The 23,985-nt window shown below is 46.9% G+C and overlaps 1 protein-coding gene across 1 annotated transcript in view; it reads left to right on the top strand.

Moving 5' to 3' along the window:
- The first annotated feature begins 17,468 nt into the window (after positions 1-17,468).
- The window catches only part of NIPSNAP2 (nipsnap homolog 2), a 46,373-nt gene continuing 39,856 nt past the window's right edge, over positions 17,469-23,985 (top strand). The window contains exon 1 of the mRNA XM_073615076.1: positions 17,469-17,625. Within this exon, the coding sequence (XP_073471177.1) occupies positions 17,483-17,625 (143 nt within the window). The 5' untranslated portion in view covers positions 17,469-17,482. The remainder of the gene's footprint in view (positions 17,626-23,985) is intronic.

Genomic DNA, 23,985 nt, shown 5'->3' with positions numbered 1-23,985 from the left:
TTCTCAGCTGTCAGATAATTGCCAGCTCCCATCTCTCTCCACAGTTAACCAGCTGTTGTTGATTCTGCTCGTCAGTCCTGCCTACTTAAAGTCGTCCAGCTCACTTGATCTCTGCCTTCGCCTTTGTCAACATCTTGCTGTACTACCACGTTTATCTCTGACTCTCTGACATTTGCTTGGCTGACTACCCGATCCGGTTACTGAACACCTTTTTATTATTAAACAAGTGTGATTTAACTATACTTCTGTCTCGGGCTGATTCATGGTTCCTGATAGGTTGTAAACCTCGGACATGAAATGTGATCTAACCATATCCCTCTATAGTGTGTACCTGTCTCAATTAAGAACATAGTGTCTTTTCTGCCTGCTGCTTTGTTCCTCCGCTATCAGCATGAATCACTTCTGGCAAGTTTTGACACTGAGAGAAAAATGGTGATGGGGATGGATCTACAGCTGATTGACAGCCTCAGCTCTGTTTCTGTGTGTGGTGAAGTGGGTGTGTCCAGGGCCGGATTAACGTAGGGCTATTGGAGATGCAGCTCCAGGCCCCTACCTTAATATAGGCCAAGCCCTGTGGTTATCAACTAGTGTGCAGACATGCAGGAGTGTGCAGGTAACACGAGCCCCAAGGGAAAGGGAGGGGGTCCACTTTGCCCTGTCACACAGCACACACTCAGAGTAATCCAGTAAACCTTGCTGGTCGAAGCGTTTCTGCCTGTGAGCTTGGTATGGGTGCACTGTGTTGTGCTGATCCTGCAATATTTCACTAACTGGAATCCTATGAGTGAGATATTGAGATACAGGATTGGCAGTGCCCAGCACAGTGTACTGAATGAACAGGATGGAAGGATGCTGAATCTGCTCCACCTCCCAACCTCACTCTGCTGTGTCTGCCTCGGGCACACTCCATTCCCATACAGTGCACATTCTCCTGTGAAAAGGCTTACTACAGAGGTGACTCTAGATTCTGGCTGCCCGAGCTTAGGGGAGAGCAGCCTGGGGCCATAATTGAGAGTAGCAGACATACCAAATACCCCCCCTCCTTCTCTCTCACCCCCCTCTTTCCCTCCCCCCCTCTCTCTCTCACCCCCCCCTTCTCGCTCTCATCCCCCTCTCACTCTTTCTCTCTCTCATCCCCTTTCTATTTCTCTTACTCCACTCTTAAGCCGCTCTCTCTCTTTTTCTTTCACCCCCTCTTTCCAACCCCTTCCTCCATCTCTCTCATCTACTTTTTCATCTTCCCCATCTCTCTCTCCCTCCTTATATCAGTGTCCTCACTCCCTTTTTACATCACCGTTCCTCCTTGCCATAGTGTATTCACTTTGCAGATGCTGATGTAAGGGGGGACGCCAGTGACCAGAAACCCCTCACCTCAGCGCTCCCCTTTACACTAGAATCCACAGTGTTCACCTTTACATCAGGGTCTGCAGAGTTCCCCCTTGATCTGTAAGGGGAAACCCTGTGGACCCTGATGTAAAGGGGAACTCTGGAGACTCTAAGCAGGGATGCTAATGCAAGAGGGAATACTGTGGACTCTCATGTAAGAGGAATGCTCCCTTATATCAGAATTCCTCTTTCCACCAGAGTCTGCAGTGTTCCCTCTTACATCACATTCTGCAGGGTTCCCGTTTACATCAGGGTTTGCAGAGTTCCCCCTTGCTGTTCTCTGATATAAAGGGGAACTTTGGGGACTCTGATGTAAGGAGAGCTCTGGTTACTCTGATGTAGGGGGGAACTCCGTGGACTTTCCATAAAAAGGCCTACCAAAATTCTCAGCACCAGGCTCACATTTACTGGTATTTAAAAAGAATTTATTTTTCATTTGTAAATGCCAGTGTTGCTGTAGTAGGCTGCATATATCTTACAGATGGCCACTTCACGGGCAGGAAAAGGACACCCACAGGCAGGATATTTATAGGCATTGGGCATTTTCAATATTAAAATTGCTCTTCCTTTTTTTAATAATGTTTTTGCATTAGTACATGTCTCCCAGGTCAGGGCCCAGCAGAGTCCCCAGCTCCCCATGCTGTTTGTTTCACAATCCCTAGTCTAATAGCCTAGAAAATGGCGATTATTGACGATAGATCAATACGATTAGTGTAAGGCTCATCGATCAGTCACAATTGTCACACATCAGACCATATGCCGCACACTGCATCAAATTGGTCTGCATGGCTGTCCCAGAAGTAAGCCTCTTCTAAAGAAAATGCACAAGAAAGCCTGCAAAGATTTTGCTTAGGAAAAGCAGACTAAAGACATGGATTACTGGAACCATGTCCTGTGGTCTGATGAGACCAAGATAAACTTATTTGGTTCAGATGGTGTCAAGCGTGTGTGGCGGCAACCAGGTGAGGAGTACAAAGACAAGTGTGTCTTGCCTACAGTCAAGCATGGTGGTGGGAGTGTCATGGTCTGGGCCTGCATGAGTGCGGCCGGCACAGGGGAGCAACAGTTCGTTGAGGGAACCATGAATGCCAACATGTACTGTGACATACAGAAGCTGAGCATGATTCCCTCCCTTCGGAGACTGGGTCACAGAGCAGTATTCCAACATGGTAAGAACCACAAACACCTCCAAGATGACCACTGCCTTGCTAAAGAAGCTGAGGGTGAAGGTGATGAACTGGCCAAGCATGTCTCTAGACCTAAACCTTATTGAGCATCTGTGGGGCATCCACAAACAGAGGTTGAAGCAGGAGCTTAAGGTCTCTAACATCCACCAGCTTTTGTGAGATACTGTATCTTTGGTAAATTATTGGAGGGGATGATAAGGGACTATATCCAAAAATTTACTATGGAAAAAAATATAATTAGGAATAATCAGCATGGGTTTACAAAAGGTCGTTCCTGCCAGACCAACCTGTTAACATTCTACGAAGAAGCGAGCTGCCATCTAGATAGGGGGAGGCCTGTGGACTTAGTGTACCTGGATTTTGCAAAGGCATTCGATACAGTCCTCCATAAGCGCTTAATCTATTAGCTGAGGTCCTCAGGCTTGGACCATAAGGTCTGTTCTTGGGTAAACAATTGGTTACAGGGGAGTGTCCAAAGGGTGGTGATAAATAACATGTACTCAGACTGGTCTGGAGTGGTAAGTGGGGTACCCCAAGATTCTGTCTTGGGACCAATTTAATTCAATTTATTCATAAATGATATAGAGGATGGGATAAATAGCTCAATCTCAGTTTTTGCGGATGACACAGAATTAAGCAGGGCAATAACTTCACATCAGGATATAGACATTTTACAGAAAGACCTGAACAAAATAATGAAGTGGGCAAATACATGGCAAATGAGGTTTAATGTGGAAATATGTAAAGTAATGCACTTGGGGCAAAAAACATAAATGCAAACCCTTCACTAGGGGGAGAACTTCTGGGGGTATCAAGGATGGAGAAAGATCTGGGGGTCCTAGTAGATGACAGATTAAGGGCCCTTTCACACTGGGGCAGTTTGCAGGCGCTATTGCACTACTAATAGCGCCTGCAAACCGACCGGAAACAGCCGCTGCTGTCTCTCCAGTGTGAAAGCCCCAAGGGCTTTCACACTGGAGCGGTGCGCTAGCAGGACGGGAAAAAAAGTCCTGCTAGCAGCATCTTCGGAGCGGTGAAGGAACAGAGTATACACCGCTCCTTCACCGCTCCTGCCCATTGAAATCAATGGGACAGCGTGGCTATACCACTGGCAAAGCGCCTCTGCAGAGGAGCTTTGCGGTGGTTTTTAACCCTTTCTCGGCCGCTAGCGGGGGTAAAACCGCCCCGCTAGCGGCTGAATACCGACGGTAAAGCGCCGCTTACAATAAAGCGCCGCCGACACCGCCCCCGCCCCACTGTGAAAGGGGCCTAAGTAATAGCATATAATGTCAAGCTGCAGCTACCAAAGCCGGCAGAATATTAACATGCATAAAAAGGGGATATATTACAGAGATAGAACGATAATCCCGCCACTTTATAAAACTCTGTTTAGACCACATCTGGAAATTTCTGTCCAGTTCTGGTCACCAGTTCTCAGAAGGGATGTGCTAGAGCTGGAGAGAGTCCTAAGAAGGGCAACAAAATTAATAAGAGGACTGGAGGACCTTGATTACGAGGAACGACTGCAAACACTAAATTTATTCTCGCTGGAGAAAGGACGCTCGATAGGGGACATGATAGCGATTTACAAATACCTCAATGGTGATCCCAGCGTAGGAAACAAACTATTCAGTCTCAAGCAGTGTACGAGGACACGCAGGCCCGGATTTACTCCCTTTGCCGCCCCAAGGCCGGGTCCTTCAATACCCCCCCCCCACCACACACACACACACACACACACACACACACACACACACACACACACACACACACCAACCACCATTCTCGTCCTTTATCGATGACTGCTACAATAGCTCAATTATAAACATATCTCCACACGCGGGCAATTTTTCAGGGCAATTGCTGGTGTTAGTGCCTCAATCATCCCCGGCACCATGGTTGGTATGGTGTCAGGATGATTGAAACGCATTATTTCTATCATTACATTGTAATGTAAAATGAAATAGTTCAACTCACCATAATGCAGAATCATTGGGAGCCCTGAGCGTGTCACTTGCCACCATCGCTTGTCATTTGACACTATGCCTGCCACCAGATGGAGATGTCACTTGCCACGCTGCCACCAGATGGAGATGTCACTTGCCATGCTGCCACCACATGGAGATGTCACTTGCCACGCTGCCTGCCACCAGATGGGGATGTCACTTGCCACGCTGCCACCAGATGGAGATGTCACTTGCCACGCTGCCACCAGATGGAGATGTCACTTGCCACTCTGCCTGCCACCAGATGGGGATGTCACTTGCCATGCTGCCACCAGATGGGGATGTCACTTGCCACACTGCCTGGCTGCCACCAGATGGAGATGTCACTTGCCACGCTGCCTGCCACCAGATGGGGATGTCACTTGCCACGCTGCCACCAGATGGGGATGTCACTTGCCACACTGCCACCAGATGGGGATGTCACTTGCCACGCTGCCATCAGATGGAGATGTCACTTGCCACACTGCCTGGCTGCCACCAGATGGGGATGTCACTTGCCACACTGCCTGGCTGCCACCAGATGGGGATGTCACTTGCCATGCTGCCACCAGATGGAGATGTCACTTGCTACACTGCCTGGCTGCCACCAGATGGGGATGTCACTTGCCACGCTGCCACCAGATGGAGATGTCACTTGACACACTGCCTGACTGCCACCAGATGGAGATGTCACTTTCCACGCTGCCACCAGATGGGGATGTCACTTGCCACACTGCCTGGCTGCCACCAGATGGAGATGTTACTTGCCACGCTGCCACCAGATGGAGATGTCACTTGCCACACTGCCTGGCTGCCACCTGATGGGGATGTCACTTGCCATGCTGCCACCAAATGAGGATGTCACTTGCCATGCTGCCACCAGATGGGGATGTCACTTGCCACGCTGCCACCAGATGAGGATGTCACTTGCCACGCTGCCACCAGATGGAGACGTCACTTGCCACACTGCCACCAGATGGAGATGTCACTTGCCACGCTGCCACCAGATGAGGATGTCACTTGCCACGCTGCCACCAGATGGGGATGTCACTTGCCATGCTGCCACCAGATGGAGACGTCACTTGCCACACTGCCACCAGATGGAGATGTCACTTGCCACGCTGCCACCAGATGTTGATGTCACTTGCCACGCTGCCACCAGATGTTGATGTCACTTGCCACACTGCCACCAGATGGGGATGTCACTTGCCACGCTGCCACCAGATGGGGATGTCACTTGCCACGCTGCCACCAGATGGGGATGTCACTTGCCATGCTGCCACCAGATGGAGACGTCACTTGCCACGCTGCCACCAGATGTTGATGTCACTTGCCACGCTGCCACCAGATGTTGATGTCACTTGCCACGCTGCCACCAGATGGGGATGTCACTTGCCACGCTGCCACCAGATGGGGATGTCACTTGCCACGCTGCCACCAGATGGGGATGTCACTTGCCACGCTGCCACCAGATGGGGATGTCACTTGCCACACTGCCACCAGATGTTGATGTCACTTGCCACGCTGCCACCAGATGTTGATGTCACTTGCCACACTGCCTGTCTGCCACCAGATGAAGGAGGGTGGAACAGCGGTGCTGGCAATGAGAGATGTCATCTCTCTCCCCCAGCCGCCGCACCGCTGACATTACTTCTTAATCTTTTCAAAAATGGCGCCGGGCGGCGAAATCACGCTACTGCGCATGCGCCACCTGGCCGAGCGCATACAAGCTTTCCCGAGCCCGGCCGCTTCAGAACTGCGCATGCGCAGTAGTGGGCGGCTTGCGGCCATCTTTTCTAAGGGCACCGGTGCCCTTAATCAACTTTAACGAGCAGCCCGAAAGGGGGGGGGCGGCCGCGAAGTCGCCGCAGGAGCGGTGCCGCCCCTGCACCACTGCCGCCCTGAGGCCTGGCCTCGGTGGCCTTGTGGCAAATCCGGCCCTGAGGACACGGGGACACACTATGAGATTGGAGGAGAAGCAGTTTAACCTTAACCTGCGCAGGGGGTTTTTTACTGTCAAGGCAGTAAGGATGTGGAACTCTTTTCCACAATTGGTGATGGCAGCGGGGAGTATGGATATTTTTAAGACACTCTTGGATTTGCATCTTAAAGAGCACAACATACAGATATATGGGAAATAATTCTAGACACTGACACATGTGCACCTACACAGGTTGGACTATTGTCTTTATTCAACCTTACCTACCGTACTATGTAACTATATGTAACTACGTACATGGTTTACTGATTCACCTTACTGTTCCACCCACTTGAGCTCTGTGCAAGTTGTGAGAAATGCCAAGGCATTCTTGGAAATTGTACCCTTCTGGATATACAATTCCAAATGTTTTGTTTGGTTGTTTGAATGTTTGTGTAGCGCTGGTAGATTTACAATCTACCGCAGGTTAGGTAAATTTAGTAAATTGTGTGTTAGGAAGGTTAAAAGTTCACCTCTGTTCCAGCTTGGCTGATGTTGTGTGTGCTTCCGTACTGACCGGTGGGTGTCGCTGTTACCATTAGTCAGTGTTGGAAGGGCAACGTGTCGAAGTGTATAGATGCTCCTCTGTCTCGGAGACAAGCTCGGTGGAGATAGTCCTCGGAGTTGCATTCTGGGAAGGGGGTATTTATGGGACAGACGCCATGTTCTAACGTCATTTTGCAGCCACCTGCTGGCCCTCCTGGCCAACAGGTATGCGTTAAGGAGCTACCTCGTGGTCCTCCGATCGGGAGGCCCACGATGCTACGGCGCAGGGGTGGGTCCAGAGGCTTGTCTGGGGCCTACCACCGCAGCCGAGGAATGGTCCTGAGCTGTCAGTCCTGTGTGACGAAGCTGGACAACCGAGGAGATCCCAGGGGAGGACCCGTCTTGGAGAGATCACGCAGCGTGCTGGTCTATAGAGGGGCCTGGTGATTCGGCTGGAGGACGTATCCAAAAGAAGTAATTATACAGCATAGTGTCGCCGGTTCGGCTTAAAGGATGCCCAGTCTTTTTGCCTTTAGTAAATCAACCCCTATGTTTCTTCTGAAAACATGAGGAAATGAAGCATTGGAAAAGGTGTTCACCAAAGAAAATGAAGTGTCTAATGCGTAGTACACATGATGAGAATATCGGGAAAAATTATCGTCCAATTTTTTAATTTTTTTTTTTGTATGCTAGTCTCATATCCAAAACCAATAGGTTACTAAAGTTATGAAAATTCTTGTATGACCGAATACAACCTGGAAGTCATGTAATGTATTCTTTCATTTCCGAGCATGCATGGTCTTCGTACTATACTAATTACATGAAAATTGTTGTAGGAAAAGATCTTTCATGCTTGATATTTTCTCAGGAACTGCCGTGATTGGCTCTCAAAAGCTGTATGCTAACGATCGGATTATCAGATGATCACTTCGAAAGCGGGATTTTTCATCCGATTTTCTTATCGCGTGTACTAGGCACTACATGGCAATAGCAGCACAAAATGTATTATTTATGTTTATATTTTCTTAATATTATATAGTTTTTAGAGCTCACAGTCTATTCCAAGCCCTAGTATTAGCAGCACAAAAAATATTGTTTATGTTTATATTTTTTTGATATTATATAGTTTATATACACTCACCGGCCACTTTAATAGGCTCACCTGTTCAATTGCTTGGTAACACAAATTGCTAATCAGCCAATCACATGGCAGCAACTCAATGGCTTTGATTTACTAACGGCAAATCCACTTTGCACTACAAGTGCACTGAAAGTGCACTTGGAAGTGCAGTCACTGTAGATCTGAGGGGAAGCTATGAAATGAGGGGAAGCTCTGCTGATTTTATCATCCAATCATGTGCAAGCTAAAATGCTGTTTTTTATTTCCCTTGCATGTTCCCCTCGGATCTACAGCGACTTTACTTCCAAGTGCACTTTCAAGTGCACTTGTAGTGCAAAGTGGATTTGCCTTTAGTAAATAACCCCCATTGCATTTAGGCATCTAGATATGGTGAAGACAACTTGCTGAAGTTCAAACTGAGTATCAGAAAGGGGATTTAACCCTCGTTCATACTGAAGCGGGTTTGAAATCATGCGAGTTCAGCTGAACTCGCATGATTTCAAACCCGCATTTCAGTGCGAGTTCAGGGGGCAATCTGAAAAACATCTGTGTGAGTTCATGCACAGATGTCTATTGAAATCGCCCCTGAAGTTGCCAAAAGTAGTGCAGGAACTATACTTTTGGAAATTGGTGTGGCGCTGCAAAGTTGGCGTCACCCCAATTCAGACGGCAACAGCACTAGGCTGTGATTTGACATGTGATTTGACATGTCAAATCACATGTCAAATCGCGCTGATGTGAACGGGGGCTTAGGTGACTTTGAAAATGGCATGGTTGTTGGTGCCAGACAGGCTGGTCTGAGTATTTTAAAAACTGCTGATCTGCTGGGATTTTCATGCACAACCATCTGTAGGGTTTACACTGAATGGTCCGAAAAAGAGAAAATATCCAGAGAGCGGCAGTTGTGTGGAGGAAAATGCCTTGTTGATGTCAGAGGTCAGAGAAGAATGGGCAGACTGGTTCCAGATGATAGAAAGACAACAGTAACTCAAATAACCACTCGTTACAACCAGGGGCGGACTGACAACTCATGGGGCCCCCAGCAAAAGGAGATTTTGGGGCCCCCCAGACAGCTGCATGCTGTGGGGGCACTCCATAGGAGGGAGGGGCCAGGAGCAGCGAAGAGGGACCCTAGAAGAGGAGGATCTGGGCTGCTCTGTGCAAAACCAACTGCACAGAGGAGGTAAGTATGACATGCTTGTTATTTAAAAATAAATAAAAAAACAAGACTTTACAATCCCTTTAATTAAAACCAGCAACTGTTGAGACAACACCTTGGTCAGGTCTATGTACAGTATAATGTACAGAGTACGTGGGTCAGGAGTAAGTAACAAACAAAACAACATATAGAGTACAGCAGTCAGGATGAGCGCCACGCTCACATCAGAGTCCTCCCTTACACCAAAGTCCCAACATTCTCCCTATACATCACAGTCCGCAGAGTAAGTCCCCGCTTACATCAGAATCTCCCCTTATGGCAGAGCCCCCACAGTGGCACGCTATGGCAGAGCCCCCAGAGTCCCACCTTACGGCAGAGCCCCCAGAGTATCACCTTTTATTGGTGTCCCTTCAAAAACACTTTTGCACCTTAGTGCTTGGTGTGGTAGGCAGCTGGCGGGAAAAGGCTTTAAAAAAAAAATGCACTTGTTGCAGGCTCTGAACTGCGCAAGTGAGTTGTGGAGCCAGCTGAATAGTGAACTGCTGTGGTTGGCCACAGATTGGGCATTGAGGCATGTGAATAAAAGCCATGCTTGATGTGTGCCATGATGTCACTGCACAGGTGTGTATCCAGACCTGCTGCCGGATCCGAGGCCGAGCTCAGCAGTTCATCAATCAGATGACTCCAAATGGCAACAAGTGCATTTTTTTTATGGGCACGGGATTGTTAGAGCAATTTCTGTTGAGCGGCAGTGGGCACACATGGATCATACAGTATACACACACAGTATACACACAGACACACACACAGTATACAGACACAGTATACACATAGACACACACACACAGTATACAGACACAGTATACACATAGACACACACACAGTATACAGACACAGTATACACATAGACACACACCCAGTATACAGACACAGTATACACATAGACACACACACAGTATACACACAGACACACACACTTTATACACACAGACACACACACACACAGTATACACACAGACATGCACACAGTATACAGACACAGTATACACACAGACACACACACAGTATACAGACACAGTATACACACGGACACATACACAGTATACACACAGACACACACACACAGTATACACACAGACATGCACACAGTATACAGACACAGTATACACACAGACACACATACAGTATACACACAGACACGCACACAGTATACAGACACAGTATACACACAGACACACACACACAGTATACAAACATAGTATACACACAGACACAGACACAGTATACACACAGACACACACACACAGTATACAAACATAGTATACACACAGACACACACACAGTATACACACAGACACACACACAGTATACACACAGGCACACACACAGTATACAGGCACAGTATACACACACACAGACTACACACACGCACATTAAGCATATACATGCACACAAAGTATACACACACCAGCACTTTTCATCTAGAAATCAGTCTAACACACTGCTGCTGCCCCCATCTCCTGACATGCTGGGACTTGTAGAGCCCCAGCAGCTCACAGACACATTCAGTGGTAATACAGGAGAGGAGGATGATGTGGGCAGGTAATCAGTAGGGAGGTGTAGCGGAGATTGGGGGAGAAGTTCGGAACATCCTTTCCCCAGGAGAAGTGCACTTCTAACACACAGAAAAACTATCTAACAGCCTCAGAGACAAGAGCTCTGCTAGAGGAAACACAACCTCTCCCTCCTCTCACCAGAGAAAGCACTGATAAAATGGAGGTCCTCCGAAAAAAAATACTAAAAGCCAGCAGCTACAAATACTGCAGCAGCTGACTTTTAATAAATGGACACCTACCTGTCCAGGGAGCCCGCGATGTCGGCAGCCGATGCCGATCTGTCTGTTGGCTCTCGGCTGCTGCGGCCGCCATCCTCGGTCAGGGAATAAGGAAGCAAAGCCATGCGGCTTCACTTCCTGGTTCCCTACTGCGCATACGCGAGTCACGCTGCGCGTCCTCTCTGGTCCCTGCTGTGTTCTGGGACCTGTGTGTCTTCCAGAATACAGCGGGGGAGGGCAGAGTAGGTGCCGGAAGTGGCGTAGGTAACCGCAAGCGCCGCGGTGATCTATGCCAGGAAGTGGGAGCAAATACCTGTATTAGACAGGTATCTGCTCCCTCCTCCCCCCTGATAGGTGCCAAATGTGACACCCGAGGGGGGGAGGAATCCAAAAAGTGGAAGTTCCATTTTTGGGTGGAACTCCACTTTAACTCAGCCAAGTTAGTCAGCTTACCTTGCATCAGCCTTCCATCACCCATCCCACACTGTGTCCCTGCCTCCCTCTCCTCTCCTCCAGCTGTTGGCATATCCTGCTTTGTATTCAAAGAAGCTGCCCGGGGGAAGGGGGCGTGTACACTGTGTTCCCATTGGCTGAGGAGGTAGTGGAGGGGTAAAGCAGCTATAGCCTCCGAAATTTTACATCAAAATGATGTCGGTGTCAGACATTTCAGGGACAAATGTAAAAATACACAGATTTTTACAATCTGTCCCTGGCTTTACTGAGGCTGGCAGCCCTAGTGGAATGGGGCCCTCGGTCAGTGCCCAAGTGCCCGAATGGTCAGTCCGCCCCTGGTTGGGATCCACCCTGATTCCTTGATTGGCAGCTGTGCACCACTGAGAGGCTGAGCCAGCCGCTCCCACCCTTCCACAGCCCAACGCTCCAGTAAGCGCTGGAGGGGCAGTGTAGAGAGCTGCGACTGACAGTCAGTGACAGTCAGCCCAGTGGTGTTTGATCGCTTAGTTCGCAGTTTTAGAAGGGGCGGGGTACAGGTGAAGCATTGGATCGATGCTGCATTCACCTAGGTAAGTATGATTTAAAAAAACAAAACAAAACCCATACTTCTCTTTTAATGAATCTTTAGAGTTTTTGTAAAGAAAAAAATGTTATAAAAAAACAAACATGTCATACCTGCTCTGTGCAGTGGTTTTGCACAGAGAGGACCCCATCTTCCTCTTCTCAGGTCCCTCGCCAGTGCTCTGGGCCACTCCCCTTTGCCGAGTTCCCCCATAGCAAGCCGCTTGCTGTGGGGTCAGTCATGCATGCTTGCTACCGAGACGGCTCTCTGTGTCCATAAGATACAGAGCTCGCAGCTCAGCCCTGCCTCACTGGCTGTGATTGACAGCAGCGGGAGCCAATGGCTGTATCTCAGCCAATCAGGAGGGAGAGACCCAAGAGAGCCTCGGTCTCGTGCACATCACTGGATGAGGATCGGGCTCAGGCAAGTATTGGGGGGACTGAGGGGGGAACTGCACACTGAAGGTTTTTTTACCTTCATGCATAGAGGATCCTGGTCGGGCTTCAGAGGATGGTTCGCCATCATCCTTTCCGGAGACCATAAGGTCCTTCAGTGCCTTCACTATGCACATATCCAGCATATAAAAGGTAAGTCCCCTCTGCAAAAAAAAAAAAAACTACAAAAAAATATATAAAATTCAAATGAAGAAAACACTTAAACATTTTAAATAGTACAAAAACCCCATAAAAATACATAATTTTCCATTTTTTTTATTTACAAAACTATGAAAAAGCAAAAACGTATATGGACTTTTGGTGAATTATATGTTTTCTTACCATTTCTTCCCAGTGGAGGCCAAACATCTGGAAAAGAATGGCTGTCAGTGAGGCAGGGTGGTTGGTGTTGGTGGTATTATATGAGGGGGTAGAGATGTAATGCCCCGTACACACGGTCGGACTTTGTTCGGACATTCCGTCAACAAAATCCTAGGATTTTTTCCGACGGATGTTGGCTCAAACTTGTCTTGCATACACACGGTCACACAAAGTTGTCGGAAAATCCGATCGTTCTAAACGCGGTGACGTAAAACACGTACGTCGGGACTATAAACGGGGCAGTGGCCAATAGCTTTCATCTCTTTATTTATTCTGAGCATGCGTGGCACTTTGTCCGTCGGATTTGTGGACACACGATAGGAATTTCCGACAACGGATTTTGTTGTCGGAAAATTTTATATCCTGCTCTCAAACTTTGGGTGTCGGAAAATCCGATGGAAAATGTGTGATGGAGCCTACACACGGTCGGAATTTCCGACAACAAGGTCCTATCACACATTTTCCGTTGGAAAATCCGACCGTGTGTACGGGGCATAATGCAGGTCATATCATATATGGGACACATTACACCATATACTATATATATTGTACAGTATCATATTATAGTACTATTGCAGTGCTATATTATAGAGTATTATACAGTATTGGATATAGAGTATGATATTAGGGGAATAGAGATGTAATGCAGGTCATATCATATATGGGACGCATGACGACATATACTATACATATTGTACAGTATTATATTCTAGTACTATAACAGTATTATATTGTATATAGAGTATTATATGAGGGGGTAGAGATGTAATGCAGGTCATATATGGGACACATTATACCATATACATTGTACAGTATTATATTGCATATAGAGTATTATATTGAATATAAAGTATAATGAGGGGAATAGAGATGTAATGCAGGCCATATATCATATATGGAACACATGACACAATATATTATATGTATTGTATAGTATCATATTATAGTACTATAGCAGTATTATAATATGGAGTATTATAGGATAAGAATAGAGATGTGATGCAATGTGTTGATCGTCTCTCTGGGATAACACTCTCAGTGCCGGTGCTACCACTAGGCAAACTAGGCAGCTGTTTAGGGCACACTGCTGCCTAGGGGTGCCAAGCCGCTGGTTTCCCTCCGCTTCTGCATGCTCTGCAGGCTGCAGCATGTAACTAACTCAGTCTCAGGCAGCTGCTCCGTCCGACCTGTAGTGTAATTAGAGGCGCAGCTCAGCACTGGAGCCAGCGCTAGAGGAAGCAGAGCCGATGATTCCTGTATACCGCCGCCTTCTGTCACATGGGCAGGGCAAATGGGGTGGAGTCAGGGGTGGAGCCAATGGGGATGGCAAAATGGGGTTTCGCCAAGGTGTCAAAAATTCTTACACCAGCCCTGAACACTCTCATTATCCCATCACACAGCCTCTGATCACAAGGCCACTCTCACCATTGCCCTCCATAGGAAGAAGTGGATCCTGTGGTCTGGGCGGTTCTTCTCCAGAGAGGCGCTGTAGTTCCGGCTCCGCACACCATAGCACAGGGTCCCGCTTCAATCTCGGAACGTCACTTCCATTGCATCTTTTTGCATTGTATATTAATGAGAGGAAATTCAACCTTTCCTTAGGACAGACTCACTCTGACATTCTTCAAAAATCCTTGCAGTTAGCCATGAGGCCTTCCCCTAAAAAAGCATCTAAAAGTTAACAAAGTAGGGTTTTCTCAAATTTGAGTGCAAAAGTGAAAATACACATTAAGATTAAAAAAAAGAAGAGCTAAATCAGACATCTGACAGTTTCTGTATGGGTGCCTCAGTTTAATGTTTGCACCAGGGAAAAATGAGAGAACTTAATTCATTCTTATAAATGGTGGTGGATTTAAAGAATAAAACATAGAGGAATTTATTTTTTTGTTGAATATGTTTTATTATAGCTGAATCTACCTAAAAACATTTTTTCCTCCTAGGATAAACATGCTGATAAATGATGTCATAACATTTCTTGTATGTTTTATCCATTACATTTGCCACTGTCAATGAACATTTGAGTTGTTCGCTGGACAGTCTATGATCGATGGCGAGAGGGCAGTATCTTCGCATCTTCAGAGATGTCAACTGCCTTATCTTGTCTGCTCAGCATGTGGGAGTGCTGGCCATGGCAAGATTGGAGGGTAACTGTGGAAAGATGCACAGAAAAACAAGGGACCAATGATCCTGCATTCACTGTTTGAATGAGGGGCTATCCCACAAAGTTCAGTTAGACCCACTTTTGTGTTGGTCTATGCTGTTCTGGCTGGTAGAGTGTCTATAGAAAAAAAATAAGGTAAAACAAAATAGATAGCGCTAGGGCAGACCTGATAGTAGCAGGTCTGTCCTAGTAAGGCAACTCTCCACAGCAGTGCCCCATTGTCAGCCTCTGTATGCCACCATTATGTCAAACAATAAAAAAAAGCCAGCAATACGGTGAACTGCTCTGAGTAAAACCTAGTACACACGATCGTATTTTCGGGAGACAAAGCGTCAGACTTTTTTCCGAAGGGCGTGTGCCAGGAAGTTTTCTTGCATACAAATGGTACACAATTGTTGGCCAACAAACATGAATGTGGTAACGTACTACGTGGAATTTCAGCTCTTGAGTGCCACCCTTTGGGCACCTTCTGCTAATGTCGTGTTTGGTGAGCATTGATTCTGAGCATGCACGTTTGTACTTTGGACTTTTGTGTGACGGACTTGTGTACACACAATACAATGACGTCATCAGGAGACCCCACCCCGAGGGGGTGGGGTTTTGGAGTCACATGATTCGCCCCATCGCAACATCGAGGAGGTTCGTATTTTGTATGTTCAGCGATAGCGGCGGAGGAGAAAGACCGGAGGACTGACTGGGGGAAGAAAAAGCCGGAGGAAGATGGAGAAGACCGAAGGAAGAAGCGGGGAAGAAGAAGAAGACATTTTTAATAAAGGAATTGTCAAAAACCGGCTATTGTCTTTTGTCGCATTTTACTGCTTTTTTTGGTGAATGTATAGGGGTACAATGTACCCGATACCCGTTCACATAGGGGGGCCGGGATCTGGGGGTCCCCTTGTTAAAGGGGGATTCCAGATTCCGATAAGCCCCCTACCCGCAGACCCCCACAACCACCGGCCAGGGTTGTGGGGACAAGGTGTTTTGGGGCACCAAGCACCCTCCCCATGTTGAGGGCATGTGGCCTGGTATGGTTCAGGAGGGGGGCACTCTCTCGTCCCCCCCCCTCTTTTCCTGCAGCCTGCCAGGTTGCATGCTCGGATAAGGGTCTGATATGGATTTTGGGGGGGACCCCTACGCCAATTTAAAAAAAAAATGTTCCCCTTAATATTCATACCAGACCTGAAGGGGTGTTGATTTTAGCTCTATATTGCCGGGAATTGGCAATTCATTACAGCCGCGAGCAATTTTTGAATGAAATGTTTTCCTTTAGAAATGTAATTTTGCTGCGGCACAATAATAAACACGGGAAAGGTGCGCTACTTTACAGGCATACCAGAGACACCCCCCAGGCGCGATATTTAAAGGAATTTTTAATTGTTATTGTTTCACTTTAAGCATTATTAAAATCACTGCTCCTGAAAAAACGGCCATTTTAAAAACATTTTTTCCAATTGATACATGTCCCCTGGGGCAGGACCCAGATCCCCATACACTTTTTATGCAAAGAACTTGCATATAAGCCTTTAGTGAGAACTTTGGATTTTGCAGGTTTGAGCCCCATTGACTTCCACTATTCCCGCATATGTGATCTGACAGGCATTTTTGCCCGCAATAGCGCTGCTTTCCATTTGCATTAGCGCTCAGTTTCTGAGAGCTGAAGTCTTAATTGGCCTTAATTGGGCGCTATTTTCTGGGACTGCAGGATCATTTTTCGGCGCTCTAGTAAATGACCTCCATTCTATTCCTAGCCCTAGTATTAGCAGCACAAAAAATGTTATTTATGTTTATATTTTTTTATTATTATTATAAAGTTTATATAGCTCACATTCTTTTCCTAGCCCTAGTATTAGCAGCACAAAAAATATTATTTATGTTTATATATTTTTTATTATCATATAGTTTATAGAGCTCACATTGTATTCCCAGCCCTAGTATTAGCAGCACAAAAAAATATTTATGTTTATATATATATTTTTTTTTATTATTATATAGTTTATATAGCTCACATTCTATTCCCAGCACTAGTATTAGCAGCACAAAAAATATTATTTATGTTTATATTTTTTAATTATTATATAGTTTATATAGCTCACATTCTATTCCCAGCACTAGTATTAGCAGCACAAAAAATATTATTTATGTTTATATTTTTTTATTATTATATAGTCTATATAGCTCACATTCTATTCAGAGTACTGATATTGTTTCCAAATACCGTAGTTTAGGAAATGTCGATCTTAGCACTGGTAGGCAGCGCCTCTCTTGTAAGGTCCCTCTGGTGGTTGTTTCTGATATTACAGCTCATTCTAAGGATCTCTCCAAAACAGCAAATGTCCGCCTGGCGGTGCTGCTGGGAATGACAGCGGCGCTCCTCCTCCGTTCCCTGACGTCCACTGGCAGCGCAGCGGATTGTTGCAAGATGGCGAGCAGAGCTGTGTCCGCGGCTTGGAGTAGGGCGAATAGGATGCAGGCCTGCGGGCCTAGCCTTCTGCTTGCCAGGTGAGCATGTGCAATAATTTAGTATGTCCCCCTGCACTGAGTTACCATAGGGCTGGAAGGTTTCCCTGTGATAAGTGCGGTAAAGTATTGCTTGGCGCGGAGCAGTGAGGAGTAGACTGTATTAGACAGTACTAGCCGTGTGTAGTCAGTGTGTAATCAGTGTGTAGAGGTGTCTTCCCTCATTGTTCTATATATACAGGGCTCTGTATACCATGACTGTGTGTTAGAGATTGGAGACAGCTGTTGTGAGCTCTGCCCAAGGTCACCCCAATGCTGTGTATTCTCCTCCTGCACTGACATGACAGGGATACCTTACCCTGTATGGGAGCAGAATGGGAACCCTTCACCATACTCCTCATACATGGGGCTTCTACTACACCACACCTTCACCATACTCCTCATACATGGGGGGCTTCTACTATTATTATTATTATTCAGGATTTATATAGCGCCAACAGTTTACGCAGCGCTTTACAATGCGCTCTACTACACCACACCTTCACCATACTCCTCATACATGGGGGCTTCTACTACACCACACCTTCACCATACTCCTCATACATGGGGGGCTTCTACTACACCACACCTTCACCATACTCCTCATACATTGGGGCTTCTACTACACCACACCTTCACCATACTCCTCATACATGGGGGGCTTCTACTACACCACACCTTCACCATACTCCTCATACATGGGGGCTTCTACTACACCACACCTTCACCATACTCCTCATACATGGGGGGCTTCTACTACACCACACCTTCACCATACTCCTCATACATGGGGGCTTCTACTACACCACACCTTCACCATACTCCTCATACATTGGGGCTTCTACTACACCACACCTTCACCATACTCCTCATACATGGGGGCTTCTACTACACCACACCTTCACCATACTCCTCATACATTGGGGCTTCTACTACACCACACCTTCACCATACTCCTCATACATTGGGGCTTCTACTACACCACAGCTTCACCATACTCCTCATACATGGGGGGCTTCTACTACACCACACCTTCACCATACTCCTCATACATGGGGGCTTCTACTACACCACACCTTCACCATACTCCTCATACATTGGGGCTTCTACTACACCACACCTTCACCATACTCCTCATACATGGGGGCTTCTACTACACCACACCTTCACCATACTCCTCATACATTGGGGCTTCTACTACACCACACCTTCACCATACTCCTCATACATTGGGGCTTCTACTACACCACAGCTTCACCATACTCCTCATACATGGGGGGCTTCTACTACACCACAGCTTCACCATACTCCTCATACATGGGGGCTTCTACTACACCACACCTTCACCATACTCCTCATACATTGGGGCTTCTACTACACCACACCTTCACCATACTCCTCATACATGGGGGCTTCTACTACACCACACCTTCACCATACTCCTCATACATTGGGGCTTCTACTACACCACACCTTCACCATACTCCTCATACATTGGGGCTTCTACTACACCACAGCTTCACCATACTCCTCATACATGGGGGGCTTCTACTACACCACACCTTCACCATACTCCTCATACATGGGGGGCTTCTACTACACCACACCTTCACCATACTCCTCATACATGGGGGGCTTCTACTACACCACACCTTCACCATACTCCTCATACATGGGGGGCTTCTACTATACCACACCTTCACCATACTCCTCATACATTGGGGCTTCTACTACACCATACTCCTCATACATGGGGGCTTCTACTACACCACACCTTCACCATACTCCTCATACATGGGGGGCTTCTACTACACCACACCTTCACCATACTCCTCATACATGGGGGGCTTCTACTACACCACACCTTCACCATACTCCTCATACATGGGGGGCTTCTACTACACCACACCTTCACCATACTCCTCATACATTGGGGCTTCTACTACACCCCACCTTCACCATACTCCTCATACATGGGGGGCTTCTACTACACCATACTCCTCATACATGGGGGCTTCTACTACACCACACCTTCACCATACTCCTCATACATTGGGGCTTCTACTACACCATACTCCTCATACATGGGGGCTTCTACTACACCACACCTTCACCATACTCCTCATACATGGGGGCTTCTACTACACCACACCTTCACCATACTCCTCATACATGGGGGCTTCTACTACACCACACCTTCACCATACTCCTCATACATTGGGGCTTCTACACCACCACACCTTCACCATACTCCTCATACATGGGGCTTCTACTACACCACACCTTCACCATACTCCTCATACATGGGGGGCTTCTAATACACCACACCTTCACCATACTCCTCATACAGGGGGCTTCTACTACACCACACCTTCACCATATTCCTCATACATGTAGGCTTCTACTACACCACACCTTCACACATTATTCCCTAAGCTTTACTCCACCAAAAAATGGAATCCATACACATTAAAAAAAGTGCATTGAATTGTGCAGAGCATTGCAACCAGTGCACTGGCTTCCTGCAGGCTATTCCTCCAGCCCCTGGTCTGGTCGGAGGTATGGACCTCCCTATGATTGCGCTGGAGGACACACTGGACTACAAGCGTGCTGATGTCCCTCTAACCCTTTCGTGACGGTAAAACAAATCCTAACGCCTGAACAAAGTTTTGCAACTTTGACCCGTGTTAGTAAAACATCACAACTACTTTGTGCTAGGGGGTTCCAGACTTTCTAAACGAAGCATCAGTTAATTGTCCTTCAGACTTTTAGGGGGCCGCACTGTGGCCAGTTGGAGTGGAAGCTTTCCTGACATCATTGGGAGTAAACATTACCACATTTGGTAAGGGGTGAGGAATAGTGCCCCCTTGTTGGTGCCATTAGGAGGAATCATACCCCATTGTTCTCATTCAGAGGAATAGTGCCATCTTGTTGGTGCCATTAGGAGGAATAATGCCCCATTGTTCTCATTAGGAGAAATAGTGCCCCAGTGTTGGTGTCATTAGGGGGAATAATGCCCCATTGTTCTTATTAGGAGTAATAGTGCCCCATTGTTGGTGCTATTAGGAGGAATAATGCCCCATTGTTCTTATTAGGAGGAATAATGTCCCATTGTTGGTGCTATTAGGAAGAATAGTGCCTCATTGTGTGGAAGACCACATCAAATGAAGGCCATCAATCTACCAGTAAATAGGACCTGGGGGGTTACAGGGGGGAGCGAACTTGGGGAAAAAGGAGTGGGGAAGAAAGGGAAGGAGGCAATGAAATGCATAATGACAATTACCCACCTTCAAAATAGCAGGCAGGAACCACAGAATGCTGTTTTATAGAGGTAGTACACAATATTCTACATCAGGCCATGAGCATCAAGCCAGCTAGACCAGCAATTATGGCTGGCATAAGTAATTGTGTACAATTACTTCCTTTAAGCGGAGTTCCACCCATTTAAAAGTCAGCAGCTACAAAAAGTGTAGCTGCTGACTTTTAATAATCGGACACTCACCTGTTCCACGGTCCAGCGATGCGGGCATACGAAGCCTCGCTCCTCTCCCCCTTCTCTCCACGGCGCCGGCATTGTAACTGTGGGCGCCCAGCTGTGACTGCACATTGTGAATGGCTGGGCAATCTTCTTGGACCTGTGATGTGTCCCAGAAGATTGCAAGGAGGGAGTGGGGGAGAGGTGAACATCCTTACGGCGCTGCGGCTCCAGGGGAGGAAGTGGGAGCTGGGTACCTGCTCCCCCCCCCTCCCCCAAAAAAAAAAATGACATGCCAAATGTGGTGTGTCAGGGGGTCACCAGTACTTAAAGCAGAAGTTCCATTTCTGGGTGGAACTCCGCTTTAACTGTGGTCTTCCACCCAAACACAGAAGGATAGGAGTGTGGTTTCCATTTTAACAAAATGTCTCTTCTAGCGTAAAAAGTAGGATAGAAAGTAAACAGCCTCATTTATTGGGAAATGTCATGGTTATCGGTGATGCCCAAGAAAAGAGGATCAGCTGGTAAAGAAAGACGTCCCACTGAATTCCCTACATTGATCACCCCTTTCCAGTACTCTTGTAACTAAGGCCCCTTTCACACATGCGGACCGTATGTCCGTATTTCATCCATCCGTTTTCGGATGAAATACGGACATACATGCATCCCTATGGGATAGCGGATGTACATCCGCTAACACCCGATGTCATCCGGCTTCGCTCTCGTCCGATTCTGCAGACGGAAGAAAATCCTATTTTTCTATCCGTCTGCAGAGCGGATCGGATGAACACGGACAGACGGTCCGTGTTCCTCCGATCCCCCATAGGGGAGAGCGGAGATTTGACAGGGCGGTCCCTGCACAGTGTGCGGGTCCCGCCCTGTCATCCGCCGGCTCAGCTGGGGAAAACGGAGCGATCCCCGCTGAGCAGCGGATGTTCACGGGTCGGATCAACACGGATCCGTCCCGTGTGAAAGGGGCCTTAGGTTGGCTATACATTATACAATTTTCTTGTACAGTTTTCTTTTAGATTTACCAAAACCATCTAATATGAGTTCAGGCCTAAACCCTTTCGATCAGGCAGGCCCTTTGCACTACATAGTTGAAGGTAAATCTAAGGGAAATTGAAGAAAATTGTACAATGTATAGCCAGACTTAGGACACGTCCAAAGGACACAGTAGAAGGTAGGGGGACAGAATGTTTACTTGCTGCCTACTATATCCCACTCACTTTCAGATCTCATTGTAATGAGATAATCAGTGTTATTCCCTTAGCCGGTCAGTGGTCATGAAGTTATGTCTGATCGCTGTACGACACTTGAAAACATCATCTATTTGTTCAAAAACTGGGCAGTGTGATGTGACAACAACAGACAGCACAGGAACACCTTGCATCAAATGAAGGTTTATTAGAAATTGTTTTGTACTAAGGCCTCATGCACACGGACGTTTTTACAGCTGCTTTTTTTGAGCTTTTTTTTTTTCAGCATAAAAAGGCCTGTCTGTTAGTCTATGGCTTCATGCCCACCTAGGCGTTTTTGAGCTGCAAATGGCATAGGTGTTTTTAAGCTGTAAAAAAAACCCAGGACCAGTGGGTTTTGAGAGACGTTTTTCAGCTGTAAAAACGCTCTAACGCTGATAAACGCTCAAAAACGTCATTCACCAATGTTTTTTTTACGTTTTTGATCCATTGAAAAAAAAAAAAAAAAATTTGAAAAAGAAACAAACGCTAAAAACCGCTAACGCGGAAAAACGCTCAAAAACGCTAAAAAACGATATTGCAAAAACGTTGAAAAAAGCTGAAAAAATTAAAAAAAAAAATCACTGCAAAGATACTGGCGTTTTCATAACGTTATTTTAACCCCTTCTCACCGACCGTACGCAGATATGCGTACTCGGCTTTCCGGGGTTATACCAGGATGATGCCCGCAGCTGCAGGCATCATCCCGGTACCGTTGTTTACAGCGGGCGATCGGCTATCCAAGTATAACAACCGATGCGGCTAAAAGCCGCTCGGCTGTTATACCGGAGGAGCGGGAGGGGACATCCCCCCCGCCTCCCACCGCTGTTACCGGGCCTCCCGTGCGATCGGGAGGCCCGGTGTCCATTCGGCTGCCTTCGGCGGCTGGGGGCGGGCTGGAACGAAGCTGTGAGCGGCTTCGTTCCAGCCTTCTCGTTGTAAATGCGGAAGCGACGTCATGACGTCACTTCCCGTTTACTCGGCTGCCAATGGCGCCAAATTTAAAAAAGTACACAGTATTCAGAATCGCCGTTTTCGGCGATCTGAATACTTTGAAGTGTAAAGGAGGGATGGGGGGTCTTTTAGACCCCCCATCCCTCCATAAAGAGTACCAGTCACCACATATTACTGTCACAAGGGATACATTCCTTGTGACAGCAATAAAAGTAAAAAAAAAAAAAAAAAATTTTAAACACAATTTATAAAGTACAAAAATAAATAAAATAAATAAAAAAAAAATTTTTTAAAGTGCCCCTGTCCCCGCGAGCTCGCGCAGCGAAGAAAACGCATACGGAAGTCGCGCCCGCATATGTAAACGGTGTTCAAACCACACATGTGAGGTATCGCCGCGATCGTCAGAGCGAGAGCAGTAATTCTAGCCCTAGACCTCCTCTGTAACTCTAACCTGGTAACCGTAAAAAATTTTGAAAGCGTCGCCTATGGAAATTCATAGGTACCGTAGTTCGTCGCCATTCCACGAGTGCGTGCAATTATAAAGGGTGACATGTTTGGTATCTATTTACTCGGCGTAACATCATCTTTCACATTATACAAAAAAATTGGGGTAACTTTACTGTTTGGATTTTTTAAAATTCATGAAAGTGTCACTTTTCCAAAAATTTGCGTTTAAAACACCGCTGCACAAATACC

This window comes from Aquarana catesbeiana, linkage group LG02, assembly GCF_042186555.1.
Source record: "Aquarana catesbeiana isolate 2022-GZ linkage group LG02, ASM4218655v1, whole genome shotgun sequence".
Classification (NCBI taxonomy): domain Eukaryota; kingdom Metazoa; phylum Chordata; class Amphibia; order Anura; family Ranidae; genus Aquarana; species Aquarana catesbeiana.
The sequence above is the reverse complement of the archived record's forward strand: the minus strand, read 5'-3'. Positions and strand labels throughout refer to the sequence as shown.